At 41.4% G+C, this 18,711-nt stretch overlaps 1 protein-coding gene and 1 long non-coding RNA gene across 2 annotated transcripts in view; one reads left to right on the top strand and one right to left on the bottom strand.

Moving 5' to 3' along the window:
• Positions 1-12,361, top strand: part of LOC132911839 (alpha-2B adrenergic receptor) — a 131,072-nt gene extending 118,711 nt beyond the window's left edge. Inside the window, exon 3 of the mRNA XM_060968831.1 lies at positions 181-12,361. Coding sequence (XP_060824814.1) covers positions 181-774 — 594 coding nt within the window. The 3' untranslated portion in view covers positions 775-12,361. The remainder of the gene's footprint in view (positions 1-180) is intronic.
• LOC132911862 (uncharacterized) overlaps positions 1-18,711 on the bottom strand; it is a 102,672-nt gene that overhangs the window by 82,711 nt on the left and 1,250 nt on the right. The window lies entirely within an intron of this gene.

Raw genomic sequence — 18,711 nt, 5'->3', positions numbered from 1 at the left:
GGTTTAGGAACCACGTTGATCAGCTGCACGAATTGAAAAGTATAGAGAAGCGACAATGTTACAAACACTTGTTTATATTTACCTCAGAGTTTGCATTACGTCATTTATCGTTTAAACTATCGTTAAAACGATCCTTTTCGAATAACGATTATTAAAACGCTGTACAAATCTGTTGGACAGGTGACGATCCCAGTCCCGGTGCAGAAGAGCAACCTGAAGGCAACGCTGTCAGTAAACGGCGACGGCCAATCGAGCGTGCCATCGCGATGCAGGGCGCCTAGCGTCGGCATCGACGTCGACATGGTGTCGGAGTTCGACCCGTCGTCGTCGGACAGCGGCGTTGTATCCAGGTGTGCCGTGGTGAAGCCTTTAAAGCTTCGTCTCTGCCAGCCCATCTTCGGTCGTAGGAATCTGGGCAAGCTCAGAAGAGAGCACGGGGACGGAGGACGCACGTCTGGCAAAGACGACTCGGGCGTAGAGTCAAAATCATCGAAACCGCGGGACCCGGAGAGAGAGAAGAGGAGACTGGCGAGAAAGAAGGAGAAACGAGCCACTCTGATACTCGGTTTCATCATGGGCAGCTTTATCGCCTGCTGGCTGCCATTCTTCGTCCTTTACATCGCGAAACCTTTGTTCCCTCGCGTCGAAATACCCACGCAGGCGTTCGTGATCGCGTTCTGGCTCGGCTACATGAACTCTGCCCTGAACCCCTTCATCTACACCGTCTTCAACAAGGATTTCCGCCGCGCGTTTCGCAGGATACTGTTCAAATAATCCCGTCGTCCCTGGACGAACGTTCTCGAACGGGATCCAGGTAACACGAATGAAAATCGATCGGCGAATACATCGCCTTTGCGAAGTGGAACGTCGATGGAAGGATAGGGCAAGAACGCTTGAACAGATATCTTTACTGCGATAAGTTAGGAGAACGACACGACGAAGGTGTTTATGCGCGAGAGTCTTGGGAAATTCGGACGCGACTGTAAAAACTCTCGCGGGACGCTTCCTTTGGAATGTAAACTCGGTGAAATTCTAAACTCGGTTCGTGTCTAATGTGGCCTCGGAGACGGGCGCACCGAGAATTTCCTCGTCCATGCAGTTCGAGGATAACAATTTTCCGGGAAGAAATCATGAGAAAGTTGACAAATTCGATAGCCCGTTTTGCCAGTGACGGCCATGAATCCTCTACACTCTACGAGATGTCGTGGACTATCGGTGTGTTTCAGCAACAGCTGCTGCCTCTCCCTCGATCGGATACAACTTCCGACTGGTTGTCGATTCAACATGACACCAAAGAAGACAGATGGAACTTCGCGACAGCCAGCGATACGGATTCGAGAACTACGGCTGCATCGTGATTTTAAACTAATTATATCGAAGGGAGGAACGCGTGAAAAGTGTCAGAGACGTTTTCTTTTTTGCTCGACAAGGACGAATTATTGGTCGCGATGATCGCGACACGATTCGTGGGTTCTCTGTATCCCGCCTCCGAGGAATCGGATCTTTTCGTCGAAGCCACCTCGTCATCGTTCTTCGTCAGAATGGAAGAAAATTGGGTGGGGACGGGGGTGTACCTGCGGCATTCTTCCTTCTCCGAGTTCCTTGGACAGACGGCACACGGTCCGATTGTAAATTAAAAATCGCGACAATCCACTTACTATCGATGTACGTGAATGTAGATATGTATAGCATACGTGTGTGTGTGTGTATATAATATGGCCGTCGCGAGCGGCTCGTCCGGAAAGTTTCTGTTCTTTGATATTCACGTAGGTGACTAAGAAAGGAACACCTTGCATGTTCGCTTGATTTCGCTTCGAAATTACTTGCTATTCGATTCGCGAGCAGTGTAAGAGATGGAAAATTTTCCCAAGCACGAGCTACCGAATACAAAGTTTCTTCTAGGAAGGGAAAATAGCAGTGTGTCGAAGATTGAAAGAGAAAAATAGACGGAAAACGAGGGGAAGGGAAACTGAGAGTTCTGATGCTTCGCTACCATGTTTCACGCGATGTGGAACGAAAACTTTCGGAACGGGCTGTGGCATACGTTGCGCGTGTAATAATACGTAACTGTTCTACGATATTATATACGCACATCGGCACACGATCGCAGGAAGGACGAGGATCTCGAAGCGAGCACTAGTTCACGAGAGACGTGATCGGAATGATCGTCATCGGATAAATAAAACAAAAAAAAAAAAGCTGAAACGAAAGGAGCGTGTTTCCTATTAAATAGGTACACAACGTTTTATCAATAGGACCGATACACGGCTACGGTTTAATCGTGTAATCGTTTAATCACGACAGTTTTTTCGAATTCTATCGATTTAAATAAACGGTAAGGATGCTGAAAACGTAACGATACGTATTATTATAAAAAAAAACGTAGAAGTTTCTCGAGTTTAAAAATCAAATGAAAAAAGAACGGAGATGCGAGGGAAGAGAGAAGAGATACGGGGAAACGATCGCTTTGCACGACGTACGGTCAATGGGAATACAATTCGCACGACAGCAAGGATAAAAAATAGAATGTAATGCTTGCAATGTCAAATTTCTGTTTGTTCGGCTTGAAATATTAAATTTGATTACGCTACACCCTGGTGAAACCGCGATTAAAGATGAACGCACAGCTTTATTTGTTTATTGGTGACGCGCGAAGCCAACATAGAACCCTATGCGGTTTCAATTATTATGCGGCTTTACGCAATGTTTGCGCACCGGGGTGCCAATTCGCGATCAGCTGCTTTATAATTTAACGCCTACCGACCTCACCGAGGCACCGAATCCGCTCTCAAAATCGATCAAACCCGTTCGAAACTTATCACCCCCTTTTATCCGAGCGCACGCCAGTTTTACTTAATCGATAGCTACGCGCCACCGGTGTACGCGATATTTTTCTAACTCTTTCTTTCCATCGATTAGATTTGCTACGTAATTTCGAGTATCGAAAGAGAAAGCTGTATTCGTATTCATAAATACGATTTACAAATATCGGAATATTCACCAAAAATAAAATAAACCTCAGGAACGATTGGGAAATTACTAAAATCTTTGATTATATCAACAATTGTTATCCAGTTCCAAGAGACGTCCTTATACTTGTGAATATATTCAAGGATATTTTTCAGAATTGAAATCGCAGGAAACGACAAGATGTTCGAGTTATGTGAAATATTTTACGCGAATCTGTATTGAGAAATGTTGGCACACCTATCTGTCCAGCAACGATTCGAAACAAAACAAAGAGCGGCAAAAACGTTGCTCGTAAATCGAAAGTGGCCCATCCATCGGAACAAATTTCGAAAAACAATTTCCACCGATAGCATTCAATCTGGTCTCTCTATTTCGCAGATTAAAGATCATCCCCGCAGTCTGACCGCGAGAAACTCGAATAAAAAATTACTTTCGGGCTTCTGTACCGAGACCGAGGATCGAAATCCGGCTATTTTTGGTCGGGGATTAAGAGTTAAGAGCCAGCATACGTTTCACATAACCGACACACCTGCACCGAACTCTCTTTGCTTCCAATCGGTCTTTTACAACTTTCAGAATAACATTTCCGTTCAACAGCGAAAAACGTGTTTTAGAAAACGGTTCCTATTCAAATCGACCAGTTCATTCGTCGGCCGACGTAATGTCGAAAATATTGGGAGTGAAAATACCAGATGTGAAAATTATAAGGCTAAAATTATGAATTCGTATTTTTTCCATAGATTGCAACGATGCGCTTTTTAATGATATTTCGCGCAATGTACGAATGAAAGCTTTCATTACATTTTGTTTCATTTCGATTCCGCTGATGCAAATTTTACACTTCAGCTCTTTCTATTTTCAGTGTGTATATTTTTTATCAAAAATCTCTTTCAAGTTCCAATTTTTAAAAGTTCTGTAGTTCACTGTATAAACCGAACAGTTCAAAATCAAAGATATCTTTCATATACCTTTCATTTGTTTCATCTCGGCGTAGGTTCAATATTATACCATAGTTATCGATAGCTGCAGCGTACAAACTAAAAATTTCCAACGAAATCACGCACCGATGTTCCAAATAAGAGATAATTTCAAGAACGAAGTGTTTTCCACGTAACATTTATCCCTAGCGCGCGTTTCAAACTAATTTACGAATTAGCCGCAGCCCCTTTATAGCCAGGCTGTACATATGTCACGTGTGCACGCATCTACGTGACACGCAACGCGCTACAACGATAAATCAATAAAGCGTATATACGTGTGGTCCGTAGTATGCAATACACGCGTGTGTCTGGCTTTCTCGCATTAATTCTGTCTCTCTCCGACCGAGCTCCACGCATTAAGGGTGAACTGGGGCAAAGTGTCGGGGGAATAGACGAACAAGACAAGTCTCTCGAGTGTACAGAACCAATAAGAGGCGCGCTGATAAGATTGCAACGTTCATGCGACGGATTATTAGCATAGCCGAGATCGATGGACCGTGTACACACGGATACACGTACCACATAATATACCGTATATGCGTTTTTCCATCCGGATTTTTGCTTATGAAAGGGTTAGGAAATCGACGGTTTTGATGGATCGATCGTACATTAAACAACGCAGGTTCATGCACCCTTGATGATTATTTGAATCGGCCGCAACGAGGTGCAAACGCAACGTTTGCACAGCCAACTATCGAGCGGTTTGCGTGAAAAGCTACGAATAAAAGCGGACAAGACTTTTGACATGGTCGTTACAAATTGATTTCGACCGGCTGGAGGAACCTGACGCGCATTCGTTATCCGGCTATCTTAGTCGGGTTCCGCGCCGATATTAGCGTGTAGAATTAAACGAAATACCAAGCCGTGGAAAAACGAATACGTGTTCGTTACGATATTTGTCTCCTTGACTCGGTTTCACCCTTCGATAACCCGAGATCCATCGGTCGCGGGAAACAATTTCGCGTCAACCGTCGATCGCAACCTCGTGCAATCCCATTTCGAAATATTACAACGCGTACCTTGTAACGTGAAATCCTGTATTAGACGGTCGGCTGGATCCTTGAGAATTTATCGTGCACGAAATAAAAGGACTGGAGATGCTGTTGTAAGATACCATGTTCTCGAACGCGTAAACGGAAGCCAGAAATGGATACACATAACCGAGTGGAATTTACGTTCTAACCGAGAGGCCGGATGCTCGGTAATATTTCAGACGATCAAACATCGATACAGGGCTCCCTGCTGCTTTTTCCTTCTTTCGCTATTTCGTCTCGTTATCACCGATATCCAATACGTTCGTCTCTTTTCACGATCTATTGATCTCGGGCCACGTTTTTGATCTCCATCTAGAAAATCGTCGAGGTTGGAGAGACACAGAGCAATCTCGAGAACTTGTGCCTTTTCCCCTCCTGTCTTTCTTCTTTTTCTTTCCTTTTCTTTTTTTTTTTTTTTTTTTTTTCGTTGCTATTCAGAAACCTTGCTCTATTCGATACCGCGGAAATTCCTCATCGAACGCTCGCCGTGTTTCCCCGAAAAACGAGATCGACCGAAGATCATCGATCTCTCTGCCAAAGTGGCACGGAATCGAAACGCACGCAGCAATAGGAAAGAATAGATGAATCGTCGAACGTTTCTTCTCGTTGTTAGTTTCAGAGTTAATTAGATCGATATAAGATGTAAGCAAAGTTCGGACAGCGAGATTCGACATTTTCCTGTAAACGAGTTACTTGTAAGGTAGTAAGATTAAGTCGATTCGGATGAGATTAAATAATAAAATGTAAGAGACGTGTGCTTGACGTTGGCAAACGCTAAGACGAAAATTGCAAAAGAGGGAAATACCGTGAATCCGTAAAATGCAACGTACTAAGTAATTACGATAACGTACTGTCGTTTACCATTAATATCGTTAATGAAACTACGTGTACGCGGCGATCTTGCCTTAGGCGGTCGACCAAATTTTTTGCAAACCAAATTTTTCCATGAATCTCTCTGTGTGTCAGTAATTAATTACCTTACCATACGTACACACGATGTTAACTTAAGCTGTAAGCATAAGAAAAATTTACCAACGTTAGAAGCAAGAGACCTAAAATCGTGCGGAGATTTTGAACGAATGATATACGAAGAACGAAAACGACGAAGAACGATCTCGAAGGACTGGTGTAAAGAGAGAAGCAAGCTAAACGATGTTTAAAATAAAAAAAGAAACCGATCATTCTAATTAATATTACGCTCGTACCGTCTCTGAACCTAAGCGACACGCAACACGTTGTCACGAGATTAAAATAATAAATTAACGAAGACACGATACTTTGTATTTATACACGTTGTATACAGATATGTATATTGTTACTAATATTATTCTTATTATTATCAACAGATTACCATTATTCTTATTATCGCCATTATCATTCTCGATTCTTATTACCATCGATCATTCTTACATATTAAATAATCCAGCGTCGCCGTAGGGATCGAACGATCTATTTTAATTATTATTTCTACTCGTCGAGCGGCACTACTCCTTTGTCTGCTCGAGATTTTCAAGTAGAGCGAGATCGTTCGTTATATCCGCCTCGCTGATAACGCTGCTAACAATCTATTTACCCGATTCCAATCAAACTTTTCCAAAAAATATCTCCGGCATCCAAGCGGCGACGAACGGACCACCGAGAGCGACGAGATGCATCCAGTAGATTTACAGACACTTTTATCGTTAGATTCATCTTACGAGAACGCAAACTTCCGAGATTCATCCTTGTCCGTGGAAAACCAGACGAACTGGTATATTTCACTTCGAATCACCGACTAAAAACTTGGATTAATTATCTCGATAACCTAGTCTCATTACTCATCCCGTTGTTTTTTCCTCTCTCCAACTTTTGTAAACTCATAAAATTACAGCCGGATAATACTCCATTAATAGTACGTTGATTCGAGAATTTCTGCAAACTAAACGCAGTCAATTGACATTCCACCGCGTTAAATGTACGATAACTGCACGCCTTTCAAACACGTACACACACCGTCGAGCTCGTAATTAATTCGAGCATTTTCCATTTCCGTGCCTCTTTTTAAGACCCACCTACTCTATTTACGATTTCAATTATCATTGTGATACCGAACCGCTTAAAAACAATTTCCCATTTAATACCAAAGCCTCCGAAGCATGATGCATTGTTTCGTTCTTTAAAACGTCGTAGGCATCGCGAATTAATTTATTTGCTGATTTATTCACCTTACGCGCCACTATCGTATGCTCTACCGATATTCTAACAATTATTAAAAAACAATTTTTCATTCGTGATTAATCACACGACGAAATAACCCGAACGATCTCGCGCTGGGCGCCGCGAAACGATCTCTATCGAATAATATTGGAGCAATGAAATCACTGTGATATCACTAAAACGCTTTCAAGGTGTGTGTTGGAATCGACAATTATCGCCACGCTTGCCGGACTCAACGTGGCTAAGTTTCCAATAAATTAAAAGTGGCAGAAATGGAATTAGATATTTGGGGGGAGGGAGGTGAGAGAGAGAGAGAGAGAGAAAGAGAGAGAGAGACAAAGAAAAAAAGATGATTTATGGTATCGATTATCGTAAATTATTGTAAATCATATTGTACTGTATATACGTATACATACTTATACATAATATATAAATATACACATAGAGTACATTACGGATGACTACTAATATCATTAAAGATTACTATGATCGTATTACCGTCATTGTTAGCCGACACTATTATCGATGCAACAAGTTCTACTGTCTAATAGCGTTGATCGTCTGTCGCGGAGAAAGCGAGAGAGAGACAGAGTGCAGCCTACGCAGGATCAAAACCAAACACAAAACTATAATACAACGACCGAACGATATCGGGTCGTTTGCGAACGATTGTTTTATTGTGCATGGAAAACCATATATCCGGAAGGGATCTCGTTTCTGGTTCGTTCCGATTTTTCTTCCATCTAGTAACGTTTCTATATATAAGCGAACACACGGTTTTCTTCGACTTTATCATCGATCGTCATAGAGAAAAAGAAACGTACAGAAAAGAAAAAGAATCTGAAAAAGCGTTGTAGTAGTCTATTTGAAAGGGCAGTTGCACATTCTATCTAGAGACAATAGCGAGAACGCGATTAAACGAAACGCGAACTTGTCAATGGCCGAGATAACCGGAAGGGCGGTCATTGCGAGGTGATAAACCGCGACGATATTAAAGCCCGTTGAAAGCACGCGGAATGCCCCGTTCTACGCGACACTTGTGTATGAAATTGTAGCGAGAGGATTCGCTGGCGTTTCCACTTCTGCGCGTAAACGTGCGTTTCATTCGCCGTTCGAACGCATCTCGAGGCAATCGAAAAACAATTTTCTTCCATCGCAGTGATCGCTCTCCGTACCAGCTTGGGTGCGCGACAATGAACGGAATCACCGTTCTTATTCTTTACTCTATGAATATCGCTCGGCGTGCCTCGGTCCGAGAATAAATCGTGCAAATCAACCGAAGCAAGATTACGTGGCGTCAAAGAGGTAATTTAATAATTTGCTAGTCGGAGATAATGAAATTTTAAGCAGGATACAATTATCCCACCGGTTAATATTCATTATATTTAATCACGCTCCATCGATACTCGTTTTAATCCGATCCGTATACAGTGGCAACCTTACGAATTTACATCGATTTTCGGATCGAGGATTTCACGCGTTGCGATCAGAACGATTGAAATTCGTCGGTTTAAATCTTTCATTTGAAACTTGCGAATATCAACGAGTCGTCACGACGATTATCACGGCCATAAAATAACCATCTAGCGATCACTCCGAAAATGCTTGAACAATCAGACGAAGAATGGTAATACCGATCACACCGCTAAACGAACACTTTCGTTCGCGGATCTCTCGTCATCCCTTCGACCTTTCTGCTTGAACGCGAGGTCGTGTCGCTTCGGATCGATGTGCAAACGATACCTCGTTCCAGATCTATTCTAAGCTATTACTAATTCGCGTAGAACGAGGTACGAAACAGTACCAACGATTTCCTCGTCGTTATTCGAGAATGCACGAACTCCACGAGCCAGATTCTAACGTAAATCAAAATTTCCAATTCCCTATATAGCCACGCTAAGAAGCATCGATCATCCTATCGCCTATATCGAACAGGCGTGACTTTCGTTTTTATTTTTTAACTATGTATGTATGTACGATTGCGAGAGCGATTTATCTTCGTAGTTAAAAACACACAAAGCTTTCGTCGCGAACGCGACGACTAATTGATCTCGATACTCGTTGTTTAGCGATTAATTGTAACGTTTCGAACGGAACACCATCGACTCGTTCATCCGATACTCGCTGCGTTTACCGCTAAGGATACAACAGGCTGCACAACCAACCGAATAATTCAACGTGACTGAATCGAATTTTTGTACCGTTCTTTTTATTCCATCTCGTTTCTCTTTCAAAGCACGCGTGGATTCTCGACAACGATCCCGCGACTGTACGCAGCAATAACGTCAGCCTATTTCGTAAAGCCACAGCAAAAGTCAGACCAAAAACAAGTTCAGCCTGAAGAAGCGTGCGCCGAGTCTGTAAAAACGTAGCTTCGTAATTTTTCCGTTAGAATGTCTCGTTTTTATTACACGCTGCGTAAAAATCCGTGTTTCCATGTAATATCGCTGGCGAGAAACTGTCGAAGAGATTTAAGTTCCTAATTAGAATACTTCTCCCATTAAAATTCCAAGTTTGCAAACTTTTCTCGAAATGCTCTCGATCGGGCGTAAACAAACACGGGTTCTTACACAAACATACACTGTCATGCACGCACGAAGTGTACACAACGAGACACTGTATACACCGGCAGAATACCAAGAAGCGAACCGCGTAAACGCAGAAACAAAAGAATCACGCGTTCCGTTTCGGAAAAATGATAAAAGAAAACGAGGAAGAGGAGAAACACAGAAGAGAGAGTCTCGATAGGCGCAGAATTCGTTTTACGTCAAGTTTAATCTATAAAAGTCTTCCATTCCTTCCTCAACGTGTATTCGTCTACGTATTCGGCTGATTGGTTACGGACGTAGAGCGCGCAGTGATATAGCGTGATTTCTGAAAACGGTAGAGGCCGAGCACTCACGGATCACCGGTTCTCGACGCGAGTTCCTCTCGAGATGACGCCACCAAAAACCGATCGATTCCACTGGACTGGCAGATATCGAAAGCGTAATCGCGCGTGTCCTCGTCCACCAAACATTTACCACCCTTAATTTAGTAACTCACTGCGATACGGTTGAATTTCAGCCAGGAACGGTTTAACAGTAACGCTCTCGCGCGAAACATGCGAACAACGCGTCGTTTAAACGCGTTAATTACATTTCGACGTTTAAATACTTTCGTCCGATTGCGTGCACGCACACAGATAGGCATATAATAAGAGAGAGAACAAAGGGAACGACGAGAGAGAGAGAGAGAGATATGGTTGGATGATCGAAAATCTCGCTGGGCTACGATTAAAAAAAAAAAAAAAAAAGAAAAAACACATGGCGGAGAAACTAATTCCAGCCAGCGTGTAATCGAATCAGAGGACCAGTTTTCGATTGCAATTTTCCACCCTCTAAAGGGAGACAATAACGCTCCGAGGAATATAATGGATTTTATACAGAAACTCCAGTCCACGGTGCTCTTTAATTCGTTTGTGGTACAGCCGAGAAACACGAAAGAAAGAAGGTATATATCTAGTTTATTCGTTAAGGAAGTTCGTTCTTATACAACGAAGTTGTAATTCGCGCTCGAGAAAAATCAAGCGACATCCTCCGGACGTTCGTCGACTTCGATAATAGAAATTATTACAGCGAAACTTTCGACCGTCCGCGACACATTTCCACTTTGTTCCGTTCTCTCTGGTCGAAAATTTCACGGAATCTTTACACCAACGGGAATTTTCGACGCGTCTCCGTTCGCGATTAAACCGTACCCGTTCTCACCGTTCTTCGTGCATATGGAAACGAAACAACGCGAGCACGCTACATTTTTCAAGAACGTAGGCTACTTGTTGCTTCGTAGGGAACGCGTAAACTAATGGCCAATAAAATTTCTGCTGAAAATTTAACAAGCGAAGCTACGAGAACGGGTTCTGGACCGCGTTACGATCACCAAACTCCCGCGAATAATCGAGGCGAACGGGTAAAGTCGAAAAGCCCGAAACTGTCGATACGATATGCTGATCTTTTGCTTGTTTACAAGAACAGGGATGGGGAGAACAGAACTCTCGATATTGTTTTGTCGCGAACCGGAGTTCCGTTGCGAATTGGACAAGGTCGCTGCAAGACGCGGTCAATGAAACAAGAAAAAAAAAGAAAAAAAGAAAAAGGAGACTCGCGTTGCTCGTGTTTGGAGCTCGCCGATTTTTGCTCGTCCTCTCCGTTTGGTCGGGAAATGCTTATCGCGGATATCAGAGACGCCGGTTTCTCTCTTGCGTGGTCGGTAGGTCGAAAAGCGTTTAAGAGAATAGAAAGGAGAAACGAAAACGGGCAAACGATCGTAGAATATTTCGTTCGGAATAGCGTGAAAAAAAGAGGAGAAGCAGTGAAATGGAGGCAATAATGTTGAATGTGTCTTTTAAGGAGAAAACCGAAGCAACTTTCTGTACAGTTGTAATCATTTTATGATTGTTTATGTGATAATCGTTGCGTTGTACATAAAACACGATATCGCCTTAGTTTTTCGAATATTCAAACGATGTACAGGTTTACGTGGATTTTATCTAGATAAAAAGGTTCGAACGATCTTGTTGAGATTGATTTCACTGTATATCGAGATGTTATAGCGATTCTATAGTATGTATAATATAAAGTATAAATATTGTAATAATTTCTTCGAAATTTCTCCGAGAGCGAAGGAGAGATCCGGAGAGGATAACAGGAGAATGAGAGGTCTGCTGGAAACTATCGGAGTGCGAAAGGTGAAAGACTCGTTCTCCAAAAAAATGGCACGGGAAAACAGGTACTTCGCAGAGCACGAGCTGCTCATAGCGTCTTAAAGGAAAGAAAGTCTAGTTTATACGACGTGGGAAGGGAGAGAGAACAGGAAAGACAGTAACAAAGAGGGTAATAATTAAACGAGCAAGTGGAAATAAAATACAAAATGAACGGAAGTATCAAACAGCTTTACCGGTCTACGTTCGCTATGCCGTTGTGCTCGAATTGCCTGTTTTTGCAGAAACCCTGGAGGTTCGGTCTATCGATTGAGTCCGATCGATCGATCGTCGTCGAGGATCGACTCGAACGATCGATCGTTCGTCGGTGAAACCGTTAAGAAGGTCAAGGAATACGAGTACTACGATGTATACTGGCATTAAACGAAAGGAACTATCAGTACATTACGACTTTGTTTTATAAAAGAAAGATGAAAAACGAATCGACCTGTGTTCTCTTTTCTAATACCCTCTACTCTTTACGTTTTATACGATCATAGTAACAATAGTCGTTTCTTGCATCTTGTTAATTAACGCTAAAATTTCTAACGACTGAAATACTATAAAACTCGAGCCGAAGAAATCAAAATGAAGGACGTGGAACAAGCTCCTGTTCATATATTTTACAAAAAATCAGTCAAACGTTCAAAAATTAAATTGGTTTGATTATTCTGGTGTTTCTAGCATTAAATTTATTTTGTACTTTTCCTATTTACTTGTCGTAGACTGAATTTAGAAGAATAAGGATCTGCCACGTTTCTCTCAAGTACCAGAACAGGTAAGTGTTGCTACAATTAAATTCAAAAATTTGTCAAGAACAATATTAGTTGGTAAAGAGAAAGTGTTTTAACCTTTTGCGCCAATACGTAGACATGGATTTATGAAAGTTTAAATAAAGCTTCCTATAATAACTTATAACAGAGTTCAGGACTAACAGAACTTCTGATAATTTTGGCGCAACTAAATTCCGCTTAACTTCTTCGAAATATAGGGGCCGAGTTTTAAACAATGGTCATACTCGAAAGTTGTTAATAACAGTTTCAGATAAGCCATCGGCGAGGTTACATCGAGCAACCATTAGATCGTCACTCAACGTCGGTATCGAGAGTAGGATGGGAGAAATAAGACTTTAACCATAAATTTGCTAGTGAATACGATGAAATTTCATACGATTTCCTTCAAATTTCATTCTTCTTTCCGTTCCAATCTTATCGTTTGAATCCTTTCCCAATTGCTCGCAACCTTGAACATTTTCAGTTCTTTTCTCCAGTTTTCTCAACAAAACAACAATTTTCTTTCTATAGATACGCTCGTCAACGAATCTAAGCGAATCTCTACGACCTCGCGCACAAAAAATCACCTCATCTCGACGAAAATATAATAAATATATGATAAAAAGTGTAGCGAACTGGCTCGTACTGCGCTGTATATAAGGATCAGAGAATTGGAAAGGCAAAGATACTCCGATAGTCCGTGCGAATCCACTCTGGAATAGAATGCAATTCCACACTTCGATTTCTCTGGACCCATTGTGATGATAGTGGAGTAGACCGATTTCCACGAGCGTAAGCGAGCGTCAATCCGATTGGCCTCCGAATGAGTTTCGACTTACTCTGTCTATCGCGGTATCTGTACGCGCGGCACGAGCTTCCAAAACGTCGAATGTACGCATTCCTTAAGCTGATCGAATAGTGAAAAAGTATAAATACCGCTTCCAATCAATCCATGAACGATATCTTTACGATTATATACATAGAATCTCTCAAAGAATCAGGTGACATAAGCAGCAGTCATATTAAAACCTACAAATTTCTGGTATAACTTCATTTAAATAATAGGTGATTGTAAGATTGTAAGATGTACCTTAATAAAAATTCTATGGTACATTTGTAGCGACACATGAGCTACAGGACAATTCGAGCTACGCTGTTGTTTTGCCTCGGAGTACCAATATCGTTAGGATATACATAATGTAATAATAAACCAACTCTGGATAAAACAATGTCGCCGCTACGTGTAACCGTCAAACAAAGGCGAATGGAAACTTACCGGTACCCCCTCGATCAGTATAAATAAACGAACACGGTCGTAAGGTGACCAGTTTTGCAGTCTCCGTCTCGAGCGATTTTATTAGCGATCAATACACAGCCTTTAGCAAATCAGTTAGTACCGAGCGTCTCAGCGAACATTCTTTTAACGACCCGTATCGAGCAATCTACGGTTCACTCTGTATTTATAATTATTTTAAAATATATTTGACGGTTCCAATATCGAGTAATCTCGTCGTTTAAATTATCACACGACCAACCATCCTCCACGAATTCGTTTAGAAATTCGCTCGGTTTAATTATCCACCGAACTAATTAGAGACGTGCATTATTTAAGTTATTTATTAAGGTATCTATAAGGCATTATTTAGGATACCACGAAATAAGCTATGTCTATCCCGATATTCTCTGAGATTCGGATCAACTTTATCCAAGAGATGGCATCAGGCACGCAAGAACTCCAGTGCGCCATTATTCCGTGAATATGGAGCAATATCATCTCAGCAATAACAATTTCGGTCGCGAAAGCCGTGGCTGTGAACCGACTACGTTTGGTTCCCGATTGATTCACTTGTCTTGATTCCCGCGTACTTTGAGTACAATGCAACATAACTGAGAACACGTATATCTCGACTTAGGGGTGGGATGAGAAGGCGGTTGCCAGAGATGGAAGGAGCATCGCTGTTGAAAGGGATACCTTGCGGTGAGTTCACAATCGGTATCGATTCGAGGTCATTAATGACGGTCTATTCTGCTGTTCTGAGTGGATTAACGACGATCTGCTGTGGTTATTCGTAACTGACGAAATTCATAATTAATTAAAATTAAATATAGATTTTCCTCGATATGATATCGTACTTTTTAGTACCGTGTAATCTCTCTTGAAAATTAGTTAATACCACTACAGAACTTTATCTGATATGCCTGCAGTGGTTACAAACGGTATTAGCACACCATTGTATTTACTACGGAATTTAGTTAATTAAACGCAAATATATCTAATTAGTTTTATTAATCCTTACGATACGCTTAGTATGCTTCATTTTCTAAGACATACAATTTTGTTATGATAAACGATCGATAAACGGTCAAAGTGTTGGCAAACGTATGCTTCCTAATTAATTCCCCCTTGCGGTATCCTTTGGAGAAAGAGAGAGAAACCTTGTTCCCCATTGGAACTGGCCGACGTGAAAAGCATAGGAATACTAATCGACAAAGAACGCGGTTTGGAATGTCGGATGAACGTGAATTCCTACGTGCAAATGAGATTGGCCGTCGCGGGGCTGCGAGCAAACGTGTTATTGGAAAAGATTCTAACGACAGGATCGAAGGCATCCCATTCGACGATCGACAGGCCAGTCAACAAAGGAACACGAGAAAGTAACGGACAAAGGGGAAAAGACGAGCGGGTGGAAACGTTGGAAAGAAACGAGCGAGACATAATGAAGGGAAGGAAGTGAATCCTTAAGAGGGCGATAGTCGAACAAAGGATATCTCGATTTGGTTTCGAGAATGTCGTAGAATGAGTTATCCAACGGCGAGGATGGAAAGCGAGCCAAACGAAATCAACGCAACGTTAATTAGTCAAGACGAAGGTACGACACGGACATTGAGACGCAAATGAAATTTACCGCCGAGTCGATGCGGATCCGGCAAATTTCCTCTAGCACTTAACGTTACTCTCGGAATGAAATTAAACGTCCGGCCGAACTATCAGAAAAGATCGAGGAAATTTGAAAATCGGTCTCGATCATTCGTAATGGAATCACGATATCAAGCGTTAACTCGTTTCCTTCGTTACTATCAAGAGTTCGGATTCGCCTTTTAAAAGGATTCAGTTCGATAGAGAGTTTCGCGCAAAGATGGTAAGAAAATAAAAACAGTACGAATGAAAAGAACAATAAGCGTGCAAAAGGAAAACAACGATGGTAGGATGGTAAAGAGAATAGACGACGACGGGAAGATGGACCGAAAAACTGACGTATCGCGCCGACCGAGGATATGGAATGTTTGCAAAGTAAATTTGGCTGAACGCGAAAGAAGAGGACAACTCGATTTCGAGTTTTAATCCAATTCCTTGCACCCTAGGGCTTTCAAACACATCGCGTCTCCCTTCATCCCTGATCGTTCCTTGTTGACTCGCTATATTCTTCCTTGTTCAGTCATCCTTTCTGCCTTCTCCATTTCCTGTCTCACCATTTGCCAGGCATCTGTATTCCTGACCCGCGGAAATATTCGCTCCGAAGGAACCCAGCCACAGTCTCTCCAGCGACTATAACTCTCCTCGCATCGACTAGCCCACGTTCACCTTGCAAACACGTTTACGTAACTGTGACCGCACACGCACGTACTCGCATGGCCACCTATACATCCCACCAACTAAGGATTTTCTGGATCAGAGGCACGAAGAGAGAGAAACGAAGTTTCAAGTCGACTCTATTGCCAACACCGAATCTCTGGACAAAGGGAAAATACTGAGAAAATGTCGTTAGCGAAGAAGGGTATCATCGTAAAGGTGAGGCACGAGAAGGTGAAGCCATTCAGAACAGAAGCGTGGGATTTGTTGCAAGAAAGCAAAGTGTAGGATTTGCCCAGAAATAGAAAACTGGCTTCGATGTCTGATCCAGGTATATGCTTGAACACGGGCAAGAAGATTCTTTGCTTGTTACGAAGAAACAGAAACAAATTGTTCGGCAGCATGAAGGACGAACGGAAGGGAATAGAAAGAAATAAAGTGTGAAGTATGGAGAACGAAATTGCGAGAAATAACTTGCGATACCATAAGCCAGAATATCGTTAGCGAAGAAAATATTTTCTGCAGATTTCCACGCTCGAACAAAATGGTTGATACTGAAAGTATCTTGTGTTCATACATGTGTATATAGCGAACGAGCTGTATATAAATGGTAATTCGGTAATAAATGGCAATGGAAATCAATGTAACTACTTAAAAAGTAGAAAAAAAAAACAACACGATCTGTATGAATATGTAAGTCAAGCAAACTCTTTAGAAAAGAAGTTTTCATTGTTGACCACAGGAAAGGATAATTGGAATTGGGTGGTTTACGCGCGATTGAACAAAAGAAAGGAATTATTCATGACGGTTTGATGGGATATTTCTGACGCATGGCCTCGTTAAAATGACGTATTTCGTTATCGACGCGACACAGTGCGTAGAGGTGTGAAAATGTACCGAGTGGAAAGCGGATATTTATACCGGTCGAAATAAATCAACGGATTGATCCCAACTTTGATTACACTGTTCGTCCACGCATGGACCTATACAACCAATCCATTGATCCAAGTGCAATACTAACGCGATAATTTTTCATTCAAGTATGCTTCTATACATTCAAGTATCCTATATGCCTTGAATTTATGAAAAATATTAGTTTTCATTCTCTTTTGAATATTTAATAACGTTTAATGCAAAATTAAATAGAAACTCAATCATTTTAAATGAAGATAAATTTCTATCATCCAACGAAGCTCGTCGCGTTATTTGTTAAATATAATACAAACATAAAATCCACATCAGAGGATAATAAGCGAGCAACGAGAGACAATGTCAACAAGGTAATTTAATCGAAATCGTATTTTCTGTGCCGGTCTTGTTTAACCACGCGATACAGCGCGACATCTACAACGGTACAACTTTTGTGTAACAATAATAACACTTGTAATGTACAAGTTTATACGTAATTGAATGAAAAGAGGCCGCGATGTTACGTTCGTATCGCGTGCATTCCGTGGACTGCCCACCCACCCTCTTCACGAGACTGTTATGGCTCTTTATTGAACGAGTTAATGCTGCTACGATATTTAATTAGTGTCAGTTTTCGGTCGAGTCTCCGAGGATTCGATCTTTCATTACTATCACCGGTGTCGACACGATATTAAATCTGGTCATTTTCATACTAACTGGTTGATTAACCGAATTACCAATGCATGTGAAATACTGCATCTCTAATAAATGACACATCGAAATCGATATTATCCAAATAACTATCGTTTAGCTTTGAATTGTAGTTTAGATGGAAATAATACAGTGCGAGCATAAAAGCAGCTAAAGCTTCGCACATTTCGAGTGGCGAAACATGTAAGTGGAAACACTCTTGAAGAAAGAAAAATCCCGAGTCCCTTTTACAGCCATGCACTTTCAACTTGGAACTGCTTCTGTTTGTCTCTTTCAGAAATACCGTAACTATAAAAACTATATTTGCACATCATTGCATTTATCAGGCTCAAAAATCTCAGGCTCATAAATTTCATATCGTTTAATAGTTCTCTCATATGACTAGGAAAATTTGACATGAAAATGAAACGTAGAAGTTGATAAAAGAAACGTTTCATTGGAAAATAAGAATATGTACAAATACTTTTTGTAGCCACTGTATACGGTTCAATTTTTAACAATTACGAATTCCCTTTGTCTCATAAATATTTTTAATTGAATGAAGAAAAACAGAGACGAAAAGTACAACGAAACTTCAATTTTATAATAGGATAAGGAGGGCAGTATACAGCGATATCGAAGTAGAGGAGGAGGAGGAATATAAGATAAGAAATTACGAGCAATTGTTCCCTAGAATCAGGAGATTTTAGATTTTCGAGAACCGTAATCGTTCATCGGTCGAGCAATTATCGCGTCACGCTTAATTCGATATTTCAATGTCGTAAACAGGAAAAGAGAGAGAGAGAGAGAGAGAGAGCGAGAGCGTATAATTGATATGGGCTTCCATCCG

This window comes from Bombus pascuorum, chromosome 11, assembly GCF_905332965.1.
Source record: "Bombus pascuorum chromosome 11, iyBomPasc1.1, whole genome shotgun sequence".
Lineage (NCBI taxonomy): Eukaryota > Metazoa > Arthropoda > Insecta > Hymenoptera > Apidae > Bombus > Bombus pascuorum.
Note: the sequence above shows the minus strand (reverse complement) of the source record. Positions and strands in the feature narration are given on the sequence as shown.